The 18,684-nt window shown below is 39.0% G+C and overlaps 1 protein-coding gene across 17 annotated transcripts in view; it reads right to left on the reverse strand.

The window, feature by feature from the left end:
* Positions 1 to 220: 220 nt before the first annotated feature.
* caska (calcium/calmodulin-dependent serine protein kinase a) overlaps positions 221 to 18,684 on the reverse strand; it is a 94,538-nt gene continuing 76,074 nt past the window's right edge. For 2 of the 17 annotated variants that reach the window (XM_087804897.1, XM_087804892.1), the window contains 15 exons: positions 13,147 to 13,335; positions 13,003 to 13,081; positions 11,706 to 11,791; positions 11,431 to 11,499; positions 10,499 to 10,567; positions 10,104 to 10,139; positions 9,053 to 9,094; positions 8,624 to 8,820; positions 6,834 to 6,949; positions 3,391 to 3,471; positions 3,229 to 3,309; positions 2,963 to 3,165; positions 2,813 to 2,896; positions 2,040 to 2,066; positions 221 to 1,038 (listed from right to left, as the gene is read on the reverse strand). In XM_087804897.1, the coding sequence (XP_087661023.1) occupies positions 862 to 1,038; positions 2,040 to 2,066; positions 2,813 to 2,896; positions 2,963 to 3,165; positions 3,229 to 3,309; positions 3,391 to 3,471; positions 6,834 to 6,949; positions 8,624 to 8,820; positions 9,053 to 9,094; positions 10,104 to 10,139; positions 10,499 to 10,567; positions 11,431 to 11,499; positions 11,706 to 11,791; positions 13,003 to 13,081; positions 13,147 to 13,335 (1,536 nt within the window). In that variant the 3' untranslated portion in view covers positions 221 to 861. The remainder of the gene's footprint in view (positions 1,039 to 2,039; positions 2,067 to 2,812; positions 2,897 to 2,962; positions 3,166 to 3,228; positions 3,310 to 3,390; positions 3,472 to 6,833; positions 6,950 to 8,623; positions 8,821 to 9,052; positions 9,095 to 10,103; positions 10,140 to 10,498; positions 10,568 to 11,430; positions 11,500 to 11,705; positions 11,792 to 13,002; positions 13,082 to 13,146; positions 13,336 to 18,684) is intronic. The other 15 variants (XM_087804896.1, XM_087804909.1, XM_087804908.1 and 12 more) reach the window with 12 other exon arrangements.

Below are 18,684 nucleotides of genomic sequence, written 5' to 3' on the forward strand. Positions count from 1 at the left end.
ATCCAGGGAGGTCGCAACAACACAAAGGATACCACAAACACATTTGTTTTCGGCCCTCGGGTCACCTTGACCCTGACATAAGGATTAAAAAACAACGTTGAAATGCATCAGAACGCAATAAGAAAAAAGTGTGACGAGCTGGAGGATCAGAGACTCGGTGTAGAGCCGCCGCAGGTCGGAACGACAGACATAAAAAAAAACAAGCAGCAAATAAAAAAAGAAAAATCAAGACTTTTATTTTTTACAAACACATCTCACTACACGTTGATCTTGTACAAATCTGTAGATTACAAATGTCACCCGAAAATGCGAGGGATGTGCATAGGTGTCCCTGTTGTCGTCTCCTTCACTCGGTGGGAATCATCTGGTCGCCCGGACACGAGGAACACCGGCGGCGTGGAAGCTTCGCAGACGTCCACATGCAAGACCACCTCGCCCTTTTTTTAAAGAAAACCCGCCGCCATGACAGGATGCAAGAACCAGTTTTGGGCGGGAGACGAGATGAATAAATAAGGAGGGATGAAGATGAAGATGATGATGATGATGATGATGATGACGTCATGATCTCCGCGGAGCGTCCGTGTGCTTACGTTCGTTACGACACAGATGAATGGACGGTACTGTCTCTTTAAATCAAACATCTACGAAAATGTCGCCTCCTAGCGAGCTAGCACAGACAATATTCATCTTTTTTTTAATCAACACAACACTATGACTAGGTTGTCTGAGAGCACGAGTCCGACTGGCTGCTTGGGGGGGGAATGTCGCGGTGAAGTTCCACCTGATTTGGAATCCTGGTCCTGGACGGAGGTGCGAGGGAGGCCGGGGGGGTGGGGGGGACACCAGGGAGGGGGGGGGTCGTCAGTAGACCCAGGAGACCGGCACCCACTGGCTGGTGGAGCAGACCAGCTCGATGGCCTCCTCCAGGTGCCGGATGGTCTCGTCGATCTCGTTGTTGATGATGGTCTGGTCGAAGTAGTGGGCGTAGGTCTTCTGCAGGATCTCGGACTCCTTCTGCAGCCGCTGCAGGGACTCGTCCTGCAGGGGGCGACAGAGAGGCGTGAGGAGGAGATCATAGAAGCATAGTCTAGATCAGGGGCCACGTTTACACGCCGTTGCGAGGGGCTGTTCAAGCGTGAAGACACAAAATGTGATGGAAATAAATCTTTAATTTAAACATAAACTAAACCCATCTATGCCAATAAAATATTTATAAATCTTTCATTTACTCCTGTGTTGTTCTCAGTATTATCTTGATCTTTGAAGTATGTACTGTTTTGAGTATTGTTTTGATTGTTAAAGCGCTTTGTGACCCTGGTCTCGAAAAGCGCTATATAAATAAATATTACTTACTTACTTACAAAAAATTAAAAAAGTTCCTTTAAAAATATAATCTCAATGTTCATTTAAATTATTTGGTGATTATTTATTGTCCCTCAAACTAATTTGAGTGAATATTGAGATCATATTTTAAAAGGAAATTTATTTTATATCCATTTTTATTTTTAAAGAAAGGTTTATAAATATTTTATTTGTATTGTTGGGTTGAGTTTTTTTATTTCAAAAGACTTCTTTTCTACTTTTATTTCAATTTTTTCCATCGTATTTTGTGTCTTCGTTTCTCTCTTTAGGCTTGACGGCCCCTCACAACTACTGATGTGTCGATGAAGCTTCATGAAACAGTGTCATGTAGTTGAGAGGTCAGTAGGTGGCGCCATCAGTTTAAAAATGATGTTTCATTAGAACAGTTGTTCAAATACAAAGGAAAATAGTACAGAGACGCCATCTAGTGGACACTGAAGATAATGACACTGTTTCATGAAGCTTCATCAGAACATCACTAGTTTCAACAGTTTATAAAGTGGCCCTTGAGTGGTTTTAATAGGATTTCAATAAACATTTGTGGAGTCTTCACTACTGGGGGAGGAACATGATCAGGTGTCACACTAACACACAATCGCACACAGACACACACGACGACTACACAACTCAACAGGTGGTTCGACAGGAGACGCGTGTCACGACAAGTCGTCACTTACTGGCAGCGTTCGACACCATCTGGGTGTCTTGAGGCCAAAGAAAGAAACAAGGCATGCAGTGTAGAGCACAGATCACAGAGATCAAGACATGCAGGAGCACAAACCATAATAAAATAATGACTATATATGTTAGTGATGTGTTGATGAAGCTTCATGAAGCAGTGTCATGTTGTTCAGAGGTCAGTAGGTGGCTTCATTAGTTAAAAAATTATGTTTTATTAGAACAGTTGTTCAAAACAAAAGGAAAATAGTGCAGAGACGCCATCTAGTGGACTTTGAACATAATGACACTGTTTCATGAAGCTTCATCAGACCATCACTAGTGTAATATATAGAAAAAAAGTGATGAAAAAAGTACATATATAAAGACATACATAGTAATAAACAATAAATATAAGTATAACATTGAAATACGATTTAATGACAACAATGTTCACTGAATTAAAATAAAGAAAAATCAAGTTAAAAAACTATCAGAATTTAAATTATACAATAATAATAATAATAAACAATTTTTAAAACAACTCCTGACATGAAGAAAACATGGTGTGTAAATAAAAACTAATAAACGATGATTTTCTACCTATTGAAGCATTTGAAATATCACCGACAACATTGAACTGCCAGCAGGTGGCAGTAGTGATACAGGACTAGCTTGCACAATAGAGTAGAAGAAGAAAGTGCTGATGATCATCCAGACCCAGAATGATGTGGTTCGCTGACAGACGGACGTATGACCTCCTTGGCAGATGTAGTAAAGTAAAGGTACGTACCTCGTCGATCCCTGGCGTGATGGTGGGAGCGGCGATGAAGACGACGTAGGGGGCGTACTCGGCCGTCCGGAGCACCTTCAGAGCCTGTGAAAAACATCTCCGTTCAACTCAAGAAGCTCCAGCGTTAAGACGTTCTCCTTCACTGCAGACCTGAGGCTCCACGTCCAGGATGGACACGAGTCCCTGCTGGTGGATCTTGCGGATGGTCTCCAGTCTGGTCCCGTACATGGCGTCTTCGTGGCTGCCGTACTCCAGGTACTCGTTGTTGCTGATGTCCTGCATCATCTGGTCGTGGGAGACGAAGTAGTAGTTCTTCCCGTCCTCCTCCTCCTTCTTGGGGGGTCTGGTCGTGTCTGGGGGGGGGGCAGGAAGTCGTGTCAGAGGCGGGTTCTGGGTCGACGTGCGACCGAGCTTACGTGGGATGGGGTAGGCGAATCTGTCCGGGTGTTTGGTGATGAGCGTGTTCTTGATGTGTCGCCGGCCGACGCCGTGAGCTCCTGCGCGAGGAACCATCGAAGGATCAGTCGTTACACCATCGTAGACGACGACGTTCGCCGTGAAACGTCGGGAAAACTCACCCAACAGAACCAGCGTTTTCCTCTTGAAGGCCGGAAGTTTCACCACCTCTTCGTACGTGACCAGATCTAGTTGATCGAACACTGTCCGGAGAGAGGTCAGAGGTCAGAGGTGAATAACCGATGGAATAACCCTCAGGAGGAAGTGATGTCACCAACGTTTTAAAAAAAAAATCTTATTCTAAAATATAATTTTTCAATTATGACTCAGCATTTTTTACCAAAAAATTGCAGACTCACCACTAATTGCATACAACAGTGACTTAACGAAAAAAGGCTCCAGAAAAATGATGACTCAGCAATATATTTAAAAATGATGAGTCATGGCGGATGATTATTACAAGATGGGGTCAGAAATGATTAAGCAAAAACAAAAAAAGATTACTCAGCAATAATTTTTATTTAAATAGACAAATAAGAAGCTAGTTAGTGCTGTGATTCATCAACTCATCGTTGGTCACTTTAATTTAAAATAAAAAGTGCTGACACATGAAAAGAGATATTTCATGACTAAGCAATAAAATACGATTTTTGAGCAAGAAAACCGATGAGTCAGCAGATCAGCCTAAAGACAAAGATTAGTCATGTGTTGACGTTTAAGTCGCAGTAATACATGGTGAGGACGGCAGGGGTGACTCAGCAGAAAGTGATTGAGATTTCTGACTTAAGGGATACAGTGAGTCGTGGGAAATATCAGTGACTCAGCAATATTTAACAGCGTCAGGGTGGTTTTTTCTCACTCGAACACACACTCAGACTGGGTTTAACACTTTTGTGTTTCGGGTCAGAACCGTTTGACCGGACCACGGGTCAGCTGACCAGCGGAATACGATACCCATGAGTCAGTGGGGTGAAGAACTGGGGGATTCTAGCGTTTTGACTGGTCGTCTGCTAAAGGACACACAACATCTAACAACACTCAGTTTTCAAGACATTTCTGTTGTGCTCGTCAACAGAAACGGAAACTGACGGCAGCGACTCTTCTAGACTTTCTAACAGAGGAAGTGTCGGAGCACGTCAGAGCCACTGTTGCTGAGCTTTTCTTGGTCACTCAGTGACAACTTCTTTAGAAACAACTGTTGTGACGTCAAGAGTCACAGATGTTACGCATTAAGCACAAGACATGTAAAGATTCCTGATGCACTTTGATTTAATAATACTTATTTGACAATAATTAAAGTGTAAAAGTACCTGCAGAAGAATAGTTTGTCGTCATAAAATACTTACATTAAGTATCTTAAATGTAGCTTTTGAAAGTTAAACATGTCTTTAAAGATTTTTTGTCAACAGTCTTCATCTACTTTTAAACGTCTTGTTTTAGAATAAGATTATTGAGCCTACTTCTCACTTACCTTCTGATGAGTGATCGACCAATGACACATTAGTTAATCTTTATTTCTAGTCCCGACCCCACGACCTCAGCTGGCAACTAGTTAAACCCGAAACATCTGAATGAGTTGAAAATTCTGTGATATAATATAATTTAAATGCAAGTCTTTTAAGATGTTTGCTGTTCCAGACAATAATTCTGTTATTTTGTTGCGTGAATAAGGATTTTCGTGAAAAGTTGTATGTATGTAACATTTGTGTTGCCGTTTGTCACAATAGAAAAGGTCAGAGCTACACCGCAACCCCATGTTAATGGCTACAGTTTAAAAAACTAAATTTTAACACCAGCATTTTTCCGAAACCGAAACTTTTATTGCAAGTGTTGTTAACACAATATAGGAATTTTGGAATTGTTGACAGTGTAATAAAAATCCTAAATTCAACTAAATGAAAAAGACAAATTAGTTTTTCCCTTTTTTGTAGTAATTAAAGTCATGAATGGCTGTTTTAGCTAAATGCTAACTGCTAACTCCAACCTACCATTCTAACAAAACAGTTGAATACATTTGTCTTGTGCTTAAAACATAATTTCTGCGAACACAAACATCAAATAAATGTTGTTTATGTAAAAAACAGTAAATGTTTGTTGAGCTAAAGCTACATATGTTAGCATGTGTCAAACATGTTTTCCTCTAAACCTGGCGTTCCAATAATGTTTGTGTAACCAAGACTATGTTCTACACAACAGTGTCACTGTCGTGCCTCGGACACACAGCAGAGAGAGTTGAGTGAAGAAGAGCAGAAGCTGTCACTGTTGTTACTTACATGCACAGAAGTCGTTCAGTAGGAGAAGCGAGAGAGATGAACAGGGAGGGTCATAACATGGTTCAGTTACAAGAGCAGAAGAACAACAACGCACAAAATACAATCCCGCACTGTGACGACACACACAAAGCCACTGTTGTTGGTCACAACAACTGCTTGTCGTCTGGTGATGTCATGGTGTTTGCATGCAGCGTTAGCGGCGAGAAACTTTTGTAGAAATGAAGCAGTTTAAGATGAATTATTAGCATCAAAAGATCAAATAAAACCATGCATTGTTCTTGTACAATTATTATATTATAGCCTTTCATTTGTTGCTCTTAATATGTTAGAGTAGTTGACAAATATAAAAATGTAATCCTGCAATAATCTCACATCCAACACATTATTAGAGTTAAAAATAAACCAACAGGATTTGTAAGGAAACTTGAACCTGGTGGTGAAACACAGAACATCCAGACACATGGAAGGATCGATGTTATCAGGAATAACATCGTGAGGCGATTCAAGACGTCGGTTATTACGAGATAAAAGGTGATGAAGGCGAATTTAAGGACGTGCACAAGTGTGCGGCCAGTACACAAACATGCACACACGGGTTGCACTAAATGCCGATTTGCAGCCGTTATTGAGCAGCTAAAGGAACAAATCCTGCGGGGATCCCGGCGAGGACTGAGGACGAGAGGATACAATCGACTCCAGCGGCTTTTGAAGCTGATGTTTGGACTTATTTTGGTTTGAAAACAAATGAAATCAGTTACGACTTTGTCAAGAGTCATGTGGTCTGTAAATTCTGCAACACCAGAGTCAAGTACTCGACAATACTACACTTATATCCTTGTTACTACAGTATCACTATATATCTTATGGTTGGTGCTGTATCATGATACGTAACGTATTGCCAGATACTTGAAAATACACACCTAACTGCTAACTGCAGCTATTATCACACTTTGAAATACTATCGCGAAGGCTACTTTTTGTCGACTCTGCAGTCGTCTCTGGTTGCACACGTAGAAACAAGGAAATGTCGCAGGTCACCCTCGCAGACACATGCCTTAGCCATGCCTGTAGACTCTCAAGAGTCAAAATAAACTGCTCCTCGATGACAGCCGATCCAAGGTTCCAGTTGCAGATTCCTGGCTGCAGCTCTGCTCATGGAAAACTACCGTCGCAGCGAGTCAACAAGCGCATGTAGAAATGATGCACGTGTCTGGGCATGCATGTGGCGTAAGATAGAAGCGGTGTGTGTGTGTGTGTGTGTGCACATGCAATGGTATGTGTCGTCGCCGTACCTGCGTTGTGCTTTGCTAAATACTTGTCCTTGTACTGCTTCTTCTTCTTGCCAAACCAGGTGCAGCTAGCTTGTTGCTCCTGTTTGGTCTTCTCCATGGCTATACACGCCACCCGCCTGAAACACACAAGTTAGCAACCGTTGACTCATTGTTGCTAGTTCCTCGGTCGTATTATTGGAACTAATTGTGGAGCTGTTGTCACGTTAGCTGAGCTAACAATTGTTGTCATATTAGCATATATTGTCACGTTAGTAGATTTGAGTTGTTGTTATCATATTAGCATAGCCAAGGTGTGACCATAATAGCTGAGCTAACACTTCTTGCCATATAAGCAGAAGAAATGTGTCATGCTAGCAAAGCTAAGTTGTTTTTGCATCGTTTGTTGCAACGTAAGCATCGTCAAGTTGTTGTCATACATGCGTAGTAAGGCTGTTGTCATGTTAGCCATGTTAGCAGTTGTTGCCAATATTAGCAGAGGAATGTTAGCAGATTTTAGTTTTTGTTGTTGTCATGTTAGCAGAGTTAGCAGTTGTTGCCAATATTAGCAGAGGAATGTTAGCAGATTTTAGTTTTTGTTGTTGTCATGTTAGCAGAGTTAGCAGTTGTTGCCAATATTAGCAGAGGAATGTTAGCAGATTTTAGTTTTTGTCGTTGTCATGTTAGCAGAGTTAGCAATTGTTGTCAATACTAGCAGAGGAATGTTAGCAGATTTTAGTTTTTGTCGTTGTCATGTTAGCAGAGTTAGCAGTTGTTGCCAATATTAGCAGAGGAATGTTAGCAGATTTTAGTTTTTGTTATTGTCATGTTAGCAGAGTTAGCAGTTGTTGCCAATATTAGCAGAGGAATGTTAGCAGATTTTAGTTTTTGTTGTTGTCAAGTTAGCAGAGTTAGCAGTTGTTGTCAATATTAGCAGAGGAATGTTAGCAGATTTTAGTTTTTGTTGTTGTCATGTTAGCAGAGTTAGCAGTTGTTGTCAATATTAGCAGAGGAATGTTAGCAGATTTTAGTTTTTGTTGTTGTCATGTTAGCAGAGTTAGCAGTTGTTGTCAATATTAGCAGAGGAATGTTAGCAGATTTTAGTTTTTGTTGTTGTCAAGTTAGCAGAGTTAGCAGTGGTTGTCAATATTAGCAGAGGAATGTTAGCAGATTTTAGTTTTTGTTGTTGTCATGTTAGCAGAGTTAGCAGTTGTTGTCAATATTAGCAGAGGAATGTTAGCAGATATTAGTTTTTGTTGTTGTCATGTTAGCAGAGTTAGCAGTTGTTGTCAATATTAGCAGAGGAATGTTAGCAGATTTTAGTTTTTGTCGTTGTCATGTTAGCAGAGCTAAGTTGTTACCATAATATCTAAGCTAACGGTTTTAGCAATGGTTTAACGGTTTTCGTCAAGTTGGTGGTCACAGTTAAGTTGTTTTGAAGTTAGCCAGATTAAAGTGAAGTAATGTTAGCAAATTTGAGTTGTTGTCATGTTAGCAGAACTAAGTTGTCGTCAATTAGCAGGGTAAAGTTTTATGTTAGCATAACTTGGTAGTTGATAGCTGAGCTACCAGTTGTTTTTGCTATATAAGCAGATGTAATTTGTCATATTATCATAGTCAAGTAGTCGTAATATTAGCAGAACTAAGTGTATGCCATATTCACGGGGTAAAGTTGTTGTGTTAGCATAGCTAAGTTGTTTAAACACTGGCTAAGCTATAACATTTTGGCATATTACCAGATGAAGTTGTCACAGTAGCAGAGCAACAGTTGTTATCATGTTAGCACACAAGCTAACATGCAGCTCGTTCCTCACCACTCCTGCAGCTCCGGTGACGGGATGAGTCCCGCCGTGGCGTTCTTGGTGTTCTCCAGCTTCCCCTGCCACCAGTTGTGGTCGTCCTTGGAGATGATCTGGATGATGTCGCCCACGCGGAAGCGGACCCCGGCCTCCTTGCAGGGGATGAGCTCGTCTTTGGACGGGTCGTACTCGAACTGAGCCCTCACGTAGATCTGTCGGGGGGGAAACGAAGTTGTACATCAAGGACGAAACAAACACCTCCGTGGAAGAAGATAAGAAAGTGTCTGGAGTGACTACTGTGGAAGGTTCATTTGATCCACCACGAGCTCTTCTAAGGAGCCGTCAACACCACCATAACTTCCTCTCCAGGTGACACAGTGACATGGACAAAGTGTTGGGGGGTAAAAGGGGGCGTTTGTGGAGGGAGGGGGCGCTGTTGCTTACCTTTACAGACATTTTATCCTTGATTGGAGGTCTGGACTCAATCTAGGATTTGAGAGCATCACACATCATGCAGAAGAATGGCTTTGAAGGACTAAACAGAAGAATGCTTGGATGGTTGGATGGATGGGGGGGCGCTAACATGGACACCAAACTTAAACTGTACTGAAATGAAGTTCTGGAAGACAGTAACGACATGAAGTGACCTATGTTTCACCATGTTAAAGGTTGTACGACATTTGGTGACAAGGTATGAAAGTTCTTTGTCAGTGAGGTTTGTTTTATTAGATCCTTCTTCCTACACGTGTGTTTATGGATGAATATGTTGTTATTTTTTTTTTTAAAGAGGTATTTTGTGATATTTTAATCAATTTTCGGGTATTTACTTTCAGTACCTCAAGGATAAAGAAGAATAAGAATAAAAATAATATTGTGAAATTAGAATAAAAAACAAAGAAACAAAAACTAAAAAATAATGAGGAAAAAACAAACAAAAAAAGAATATGAGGAAAAAAACAAACAGAAAAAAGTAACAAAACAGAAAATAACGAGGCAAACCAAAAATAGAAATGAAGAGGAATAAACAAACACATTATATATAATAATAATATATATAATATAATATAACTAGAAAAAAAACAATAGAAAACAATGAGGACAAAACTGCAATAAACCTAAAGAACAACAAAAGCTAAAATAAAAACTATGAAAGAAAGAATGTGAAAGTAAAACAGGTTCTATAGGGAAAAAAGTAATAGATTACACATATTGTGGAATTAAAAAAAGTGACAAAAATGTATTGAATGGTTAGTGATATATAAAGAAAGACAATCTTTAATTAAATATACTCGACTCAAACTAAATGCAAGAGAATATAGTGAAACAGTAACAACAACAAACTAAAAATAAATAGAAACGAGTTTTTTAGAGAGTTTGTGTAAGAGAGGGGGCGCTAATGAGCACAAGAAACATGATCACAAAATGATGTGACGCTTTAGATAAATGCGTGTCAGACTCTAGGGGGCGGTAGTGACGACGGCATGAGTTTATTCACCTGTCGGCCTTTGGGCTGGATGGAGGACGGCAGGTCCTGAGGGCAGAGTCAACATCATCAGAACATGACCGGGACTCAAACCACGGGAAGAACCAGATCCTGCAGAGCCCATGCCAAAGCGAGACAAAGCCAGCAGCTGCAGCATCAGCATGATCCCGGGCTCGGTTCTGACCCGGAGCTACTGATTAGTTCCCCCCCGACCCCGAACCGCTGTGACCACGCTCGGCACAAAATATTTCTGGCAGCAAAGCAGCACGAGGCACACCAATTTGCTAACTGAGATATCGGACACGTGGAGGGAGGGGGGATGGGGGGTCCGTGTTCTTATGCAAGAGGTCTTGACGCGAGTCCAACACGTATGATGACAACAGTGGGGGGGGGGGGGGGGTCCTTACCAAGATAGAACTGTTAATGCTGGAGTGCCCATTGGCAGGAGACTGCCTGGAGGTGTTGGGGGATTCTTTCTGAAATAAGACACACAGGTCAGCGATACACACTCATGTACACACACACACACACACACACACACACACACACGTCCACATGAGAGACCCACACAGCTATACTGTGACGGCGCAACACAAATGACGTCATTGTCATCTGTATCCGTCCAACCTGTAAATCCCGATCCCACCACAGGGTGGCGACAGAGACAAAAACAAAAACTATTGCGTGTCTGAAAAAACAACTAAAATATTTAAAAAAATGATCACCATTACCATTTTTATCTTGTTTATTACCATGTTATTTTTGTTAACTTTAATATGTATAATGCTTAAAAATAAATAATATTATATGTGAGTGAAAACTATTAACAATTAAAAATATAAAAAGTATAAACAACAAATAAATAGGTAAGTAGACAAAAGTATTTTTAATTTAAAAAAAACTAAAAAATTAAATCAATACCAAAATAGTTTTTAAATAAAAAAGAATAAAAATACTGTATGATTGTGAAATATATTTGGAATCAACCCATAAAAAGCAAAGATAAGAAGATAAAATATGAATAAAATAAAAATTCATTTTAAATGTATTAACAATATTTTTATTGTGCTCCGTCTGTGCATGTGGACAGAAGACGGGTGTCATGGAGGGGGAGGGGAGGGGTCGAATATTGGGGTGTGTCTCATTCCCGGAGCAGGAGGACGAGGAGCGAAGGGAGGTTCCGGTATCTTTGTTTTAAATTGGTGTGCTGAATATCAGCTCCAGCAAACACACACACACACACACGCAGAGGGCATATTAGGTTACGAGCTGCACAGCGAGCAGTTAGTAACCAGATCAGAAGAAGAAGAAGAAGAGGAGGAAGAGGAGAAGACCTTACCTCACACGAGGAGCCCTGCGATCTGTAACTGGGCACGATCTTGAAGGTGATGCTGCCTCTCATCTCCCTCTGCAGACACACACACACACACACACACACACACACACACACACACACACACACACACACACACACACACACACACACACACACACACACACACACACACACACACACACACACACACACACACACACACACACACACACACAGGTCTTGAGAAGGCAGCGACAGCAAGAGTCTCTACGTCACCATCATCTCCATCATCTTCTCACCAGCATCTTCTGCAGCTGCTCCACGGTCTGGTTGGCGACGCTGATGCCGTTGATCTCCCGGATCTCGTCTCCCACGTGCAGCGTTCCTGCCATGAGAGGAGGAGGTGAAGGAGGAGAAGAAGAAGGAGAAGAAGGAGGCTCACGAGGGTCCGGCGGAGTCAGTGGAGGCTTCATTAGACGCCCGCAGATGTTGTCTCGCCTCCTCTCCTCCTTTTGTCTCTCCTTTCATTTCACACCTCTCCTCCTCCTAACATACTTTTCTCTTCCTCCAAAATTCCAATTTGTTCCTTCTTTATCTCTCCTCACTTCTTATTGTTCGCTCTCAACTCAGGCCTCGGATATTTTCCTTCCTTTTTTAAATCCAACTGCTTCGCTCACTCCGTCTCGTTCTCTTATCTGCATCCTTCCTTTCTTTAATAAACCTTCCTGTCTTCATCCTCATCTCCTTCTGACTTCAACTCATTCCTCCCCGTTTCCCACAATCCTTCACTCGCCGTGAAATCTGTCCAAACATTCGTCCCGTTTTCTTCTTCTACTTCTTTCACACATTCTACTCGTCATCTTCATGAGGCTTAAGATTCCTGATGCCTTGTTTAACCTCAAGAGACACTAATCTGGAGCATCTTGTAGATATTTCACCCATTTTATTGAAAAAACAAGAGCAGGAATGTCGACAAAAGACTTCTACAGCAACTGCCTAAACGCAAGAGGTGTAAGAAAATATTGCTTAACTTAAATATTGCGATTTTTTTTTTCACGATAATGCACTGATATTCAACAGCACTGTATTGATTTAAAAATATAATAATCATATATTTTTTTTAATCATATTTCTTTTATGGTTTATATTTTAATAATTCAATTTGAAAAATGTACAATTAACATTCAGATATTTACAGCATTTGTTCATTTTTGTGTTGCAACTATATTTCCAGCCACTAGGTGGCAGCAGTCATTACGTCCTCAGCCACTAAAGGGACAATGAAATCCTGCGATGACTGAGGACGAGAGGATACATTGGACTCCAGCAGCTTTTAAAGCTGATGTTTGGACATATTTTGGTGTCAAAACAAATGAAAGCAGTTACGACTTCATCAAGAGTCATGTGGTCTGTAAATACTGCAACACCAGAGTCAAGTACTCGACAATACTACACATATATCCTTGTTACTACAGTATCACTATATATCGTATTGTTGCTTCATTACATACTTGTCAATACAATGCCTATTAAATAGTTTTTACAACCTCAAAACGTAGATATTTAAGTATAAAATAATGCAACATTTTACGGTACCTTGTCTGTGGATCATGCCTCCATGCATGATTCGAGCCACGATGCAGTGGTTGGAGTCGTTCATCTTCAGCGTGATGCCCTGCAGACACAGACCGTGTTGAACGAGCGTCCCTGAACGCATCACCTCCACCTGTGCCGGCGTACCATGGGCTCGTCCGTGTTCTTCTGGAACTGGACCAGGCGGACCCGGGTGACGTTCTCCAGGTCGATGTCTCCGTTGGTGCTCTCGGGCGAGTCTCCGTTCAGGTAGGGCGACGTGGGCGGAGGGGTCACCCTCAGGGCCTCGTCGCTGTAGACCTCGTGAGCCACCACGTCGTGGGCCTGCAGCAGCGCCTGGAGGTCAAGGAGGGAATTAAGACGAGAGTTTTTGAAACAGAAAATTATACCCTATTTTCAAACTGAGAGAAACACATAATGAACACAATTTTAACACACAAAACTTGCTCATAGACACACAAATAATATTAAAAAAGAGCAACATAAGCAGACAAATAAAAAGAAAACATATACATAAACTCAATTTTAACACATTAAGGTTTATAACATGGACAAAAAAATACAATCATTCAGGTTCATAGATTAACAAACACAAAAAGAGCAGCATAAGCAAACAAACAATAGACCACTTACACACAAGAACAATTTAACACACAAAACATGGAGAACAAACACAATCATTCAGGTTCATAGACAAACAACACTAAATTATACTCACAACAATAAAAACATAAGAAAACAGACAAAAGAACACATACACACCAAAACAATTTCGACACAAAACATCATGAAAAAATACATTCGGGTTTTTAGACACACAAAAATGATAGCCACAGAAAGGGCAACGTAAGCAAACCGAAAAAAAAAACATACACAAAATAAATCAATTCCAACACAAAACATCATGAAAAAAAATGTTGTGTTTATTGTCACACAAACACAAAAATGATACCCACAAAAAGACTTAAATGAGCAAACAAACAAAAGACTACATACACACAAACACAATTTTACACACATGACTTGAAAAAAATAAAAAATAAATTCAGGCTCATATACACACGACACAAAAATGAGACCAACAAAAATACGACGTAAACAAACAAACAAAAGACTACATACATACAAAAGAAAAAACATTAAAACCGACTTACAAACTTTAACCATAAAGTAGAGACGCACAACAACAAACCTAGCCACTCGCACAGACCCACATCAAACCACGTAAACAATAAAACATGAGAAACACAACTACATCGTATTATGAAACCAAAACCCTTCATGTTCACTTCATCACACGAGAAACTGTGGAGAGACGTCGCCTGAAGCTTCACTGCTGCAGTTAGAGTTCAGGCTTTTCAACCGTTTTATCAACTCGTGTTTCAAGAACGTCTGATGGTTCCGCGGAGCCTCAGGTTCTTACACTTGATCCACTCAAAACTGCTTCACCGTCACTGCCATCTTTATTAACTCCTCCACAAACTGACGAAATACATTTGATGGAATCATCAGGATTTCTTCTTGCATTCTTGACTCATTTGCTTCGTCATAATCCAACATAGACAAGTCTTTGTAGCACCATTAGCACCGCAACATGCTAATGCTATGCTAGTTCTAGGATAGCGTTAGCACCGAAACATGCTAAACTAGCGCTAGCCTACATTATGAACTAGTTTTATTAGATATATTAGTTTTTACCTGACTAATATATCTGGTGTGTTTTATTTGCTGAGGTTCTTCAAATATGTTGCAATACAAGCCATTGATGTTACGTGAAGTTGGTACGTGGTTATTTCTGCATGAACAGCTAACGGCTAACAGCTAACAGCTAACAGCTAACAGAGAGCTACTTAGAAGTAGACTTGCTACGATGTATATCAGTGACATCAGGATATAAACTTTGAATTTATTTATTTAAAAAATGTAATTAAATCATTTGAATCAGAAACTTTTATTGCCAGTGTTGTAAACAAACACTGTGTTGGTTTAACTATTTTATTTATTATATTGAAAGGTTTGACTATTTTATTTGTTATTTTGAAAGCTTTTATTTATTTATTGAAGTTTAAAAAATAAGAATATTTTCTAAATGTATTTTACACATTATTGGAATTTGATAATCAAACAAAAAAACACTCATTTTAAAACGTTTTTTAATTTAATTTTGTTTTTAAAATGTAACTTTGTGTGAATTATAAAAAAGAAATAATGCAATGCGTTAATTAAACTAAATATTTATTTTCTTAATCAAAGTTTATTGTTATATATTTAATTGAAATGTTCATTGTTACATTTTTAATCAAAGTTTATAAAAGTTCTGTCTCATCATGTTTAGTTCACAGCAAAAGAGTTTTAACTACTTTGATGGAGATTTTGACATTTGTGTGATTCATATATGAAAGACACTAAAATAAGTCAACAATTCACATATTTTAACTCAAAATAAGAAACTGCAACACTTTTTATGAAAAACACGATAAATATTACATTGTTTTATGATAAACTTTTTCTTTTTTTTATTATCATATATTACATAATCAACATTTTCATTTAAATAAATGTGATTATAATAGATAATCGGGTCATTGTTAGTACCAACTTCGCTCAGTTCCTAGTGAATAAAGTGACAATAAAAAGATATAAATAATTCAAGTATTATCACAGTTTAAAGTCCATGAGATCAGAGAAACGTTATGATTATTCAGCGTCTGAAACGGACGAGCAGAAGGAGTCGACAGCGACTCTGACGCTGCTGTCAAAGAGCATCAGATCCAGAACTAACTTCACGTTCACAGGAAGTTCAGGTCGTGTGCGACTCGTGGTAACGAGGACGAGGTCAGTGGGATTAACTGGAGCTTCCGTGTGAACGTCCGGAGAACAGAAGCGACAACAACACAGAGGAACCACTGAACCCGTGGAACAGAAGAGCAGGAAGTGAAGCTGAAGTACAAGCGTCTACGAGCATTAAGACGCGATTGAATCGTGTTCAGAAGTTTAACAATGAATCTGATGATGTAGAAATGTTTAGGACATCTGTGGTCAGTACTTTATACTTATGTTTAACTGAACATATGAAATAAGAAACAAGGTTTTAACTACTATTTATATACATCTAACTTTCTAAAAAAATTAACGTTTTACCATAAGAATCAATTGCTGTTGCAATGTTTTTCAATAAATTAAAATCATAATATCCATGATTTATTTTATTCTATAACTCTTTAGATTTTATTAATTATACTTTGCTTTTTTTAATTTTTTAATTGTATTCACAGCAGAGTCAATAAAGCCGTTCGTGTTTCAGATGCTTTGGTCCATGAATTATTTAAAAAATACATATTTAAATCATTTTAATGCATTTGATCGACGTTTTTTTTTAACCTGAATAACCTTTCCTGCGTTTATTGTTAGATATTATTCACTTATTGCCTTTTTTCTTTTATTGACTTAATTAAAATGTCGTTTTTAAAGTGTCAAATAATTACTTAGTTATCTTTAATGTTATATCAAGACTATTATAAAAGAGGAAAGACCAACACTATTTATTATCCCTAGGGTTGTCTCAGGGTCAAGGTGACCCAAAGGCCTGAAAACAAATGTGTTTGTGGTATTCCTTGTGTTATCTAAGGGTCAAGGTGACCCGAAGGCCCGAAAACAAATGTGTTAGTGGTATTCCTTGTGTTATCTCAGGGTCAAGGTGACCCAAAGGCCTGAAAACAAATGTGTTTGTGGTATTCCTTGTGTTATCTCAGGGTCAAGGAGACCCGAAGGCCCGAAAACAAATGTGTTTGTGGTATTCCTTGTGTTATCTCAGGGTCAAGGTGACCCGAAGGCCCGAAAACAAATGTGTTTGTGGTATTCCTTGTGTTATCTCAGGGTCAAGGTGACCCGAAGGCCCGAAAACAAATGTGTTAGTGGTATTCCTTGTGTTGTCTCTGGGTCAAGGGTATTGACCTCCAACACTGCATATGTATTTATGGAAGCCAGGGAGGTCGCAACAATACACAGGATACCACAAACACATTTGTTTTCGGGCCTTCGGTCACCTTGACCCCGAGATAACACAAGGGTTAATGTTAATATTATAATATTTATATTATATAATAGCGTAGCTATGCTGCCTGGAAACATCCTACCTCTGATACCATGTGTAGTGTTTCAACATGTGACGTGACGACGTCATGGTTGACTTGTTAATTATTCCCCAGCGTCGGCTCCTCATTTGTGGCATTAGCCGTGAAGTCATGAATCCACGTTTGAGTGAATCCTGGAGAAAGTGACCTTGATCTCTCGCTGCCTTTGAACTTCCCTGATGGTAATGGGAGGTAATGAGGGAGATTTTCAGGTTCTATCGTGGTTCGTGACAGGAGATCTGGACGGGTCAGACCTCATGAAGCCGCTGACCCGAGACGTCTCCTGACCTTCTCCTCGGACGACCGTCCTCCTCGCCGCCATCACTCGCCTCCATGAGCCAGCGGTGGTGATAGCGACCGATCGGAGGAATCGTCCGTTAATGTGACGGGATTAGCGTCTGATGACATCTCGGAGACTTCTCCCTTTAAACAGATTAACCTCCTGGAGCTTTGATTCGCTGGGAAATCACATCTCAGATGCTCGCAGTGTGTGAACGACGAGAGGAAGCCATCGCTGGAGAACCGTCGTGACCTTGAGCGTCATGTTTGCAGCTTTATCGTGCGATTAGATGAAAGAGGCTTAAACTGGCGAGGACGTTCAAAGACGCTGATGTCGGAGTTTCTGTCGCTATATTGTGTGTTTTTACACTTTAAATTTTTGTTTTTTTAAAAGCAAGACAACATACACACAATCACAAAATATGGAGAAAGAAAACATTCAGTTTCATAGACACACAGACAGAAAAATTATACCCACAATAACAACATAAGTAATCACACAAAAGAAAACATACACACGAAAACATTCAGGTTTATAGACACACACAAACAAAAACAATAGCCACAAAAAGACCAAACAAAACAAAATACTAAACACAATACAATTCAAAAAAACATCTTCAAAACGAGACCAACAAAATAATAATAAAAAAAAGACTGACAGAAAACAAAATACACACACAAAAAAAGAAGAATTGTTAACCTTTAATTATTCTGTGATTTAATTATAAATTAAATTATAATTACTATATTAATGATTAAGATATAAGATTAAGTAAAGAAGTAAGTAAGAAGTAATTTATCTTTTCTAGTTTAATCATTTATTTTCTTGATTTTACTCAACATAAATCAATTAAAAATAATCTAAATTTATTATATATATAATTACTTCATTATCTTGCAACAGACCTTTAGTTATTAAAAACGAATTTATGTAAAAAAAAAACAAAACACTTTTTTCTTTAATCTGCTCTACTTTTGTTCGTCCTTTTCTTCTGTGGTTTTATTCAATTTACATTTTTTTTTTACTCATTTCTAATTTAGTTTCCACATTAACCATTTTTATTTAGCAATTTAAATAGAACTTTATCAATTTGTAATTTTGTTTTTTTTTAATCACACATAATGAAAAAAAAAGTTTTTTCTTTTTCTTTTGAATTATATTTGTGTTCTTTATCTTCAAATTAACTAATTTGAAAGTGTGTAATTGTTTAAATCTATAATCTTAATTGTCACAATAATAACATGAACATTATTCTACTTTGAGCCAAAA

This window comes from Callionymus lyra, chromosome 12, assembly GCF_982586985.1.
Source record: "Callionymus lyra chromosome 12, fCalLyr1.hap1.1, whole genome shotgun sequence".
NCBI classification, from domain to species: domain Eukaryota; kingdom Metazoa; phylum Chordata; class Actinopteri; order Syngnathiformes; family Callionymidae; genus Callionymus; species Callionymus lyra.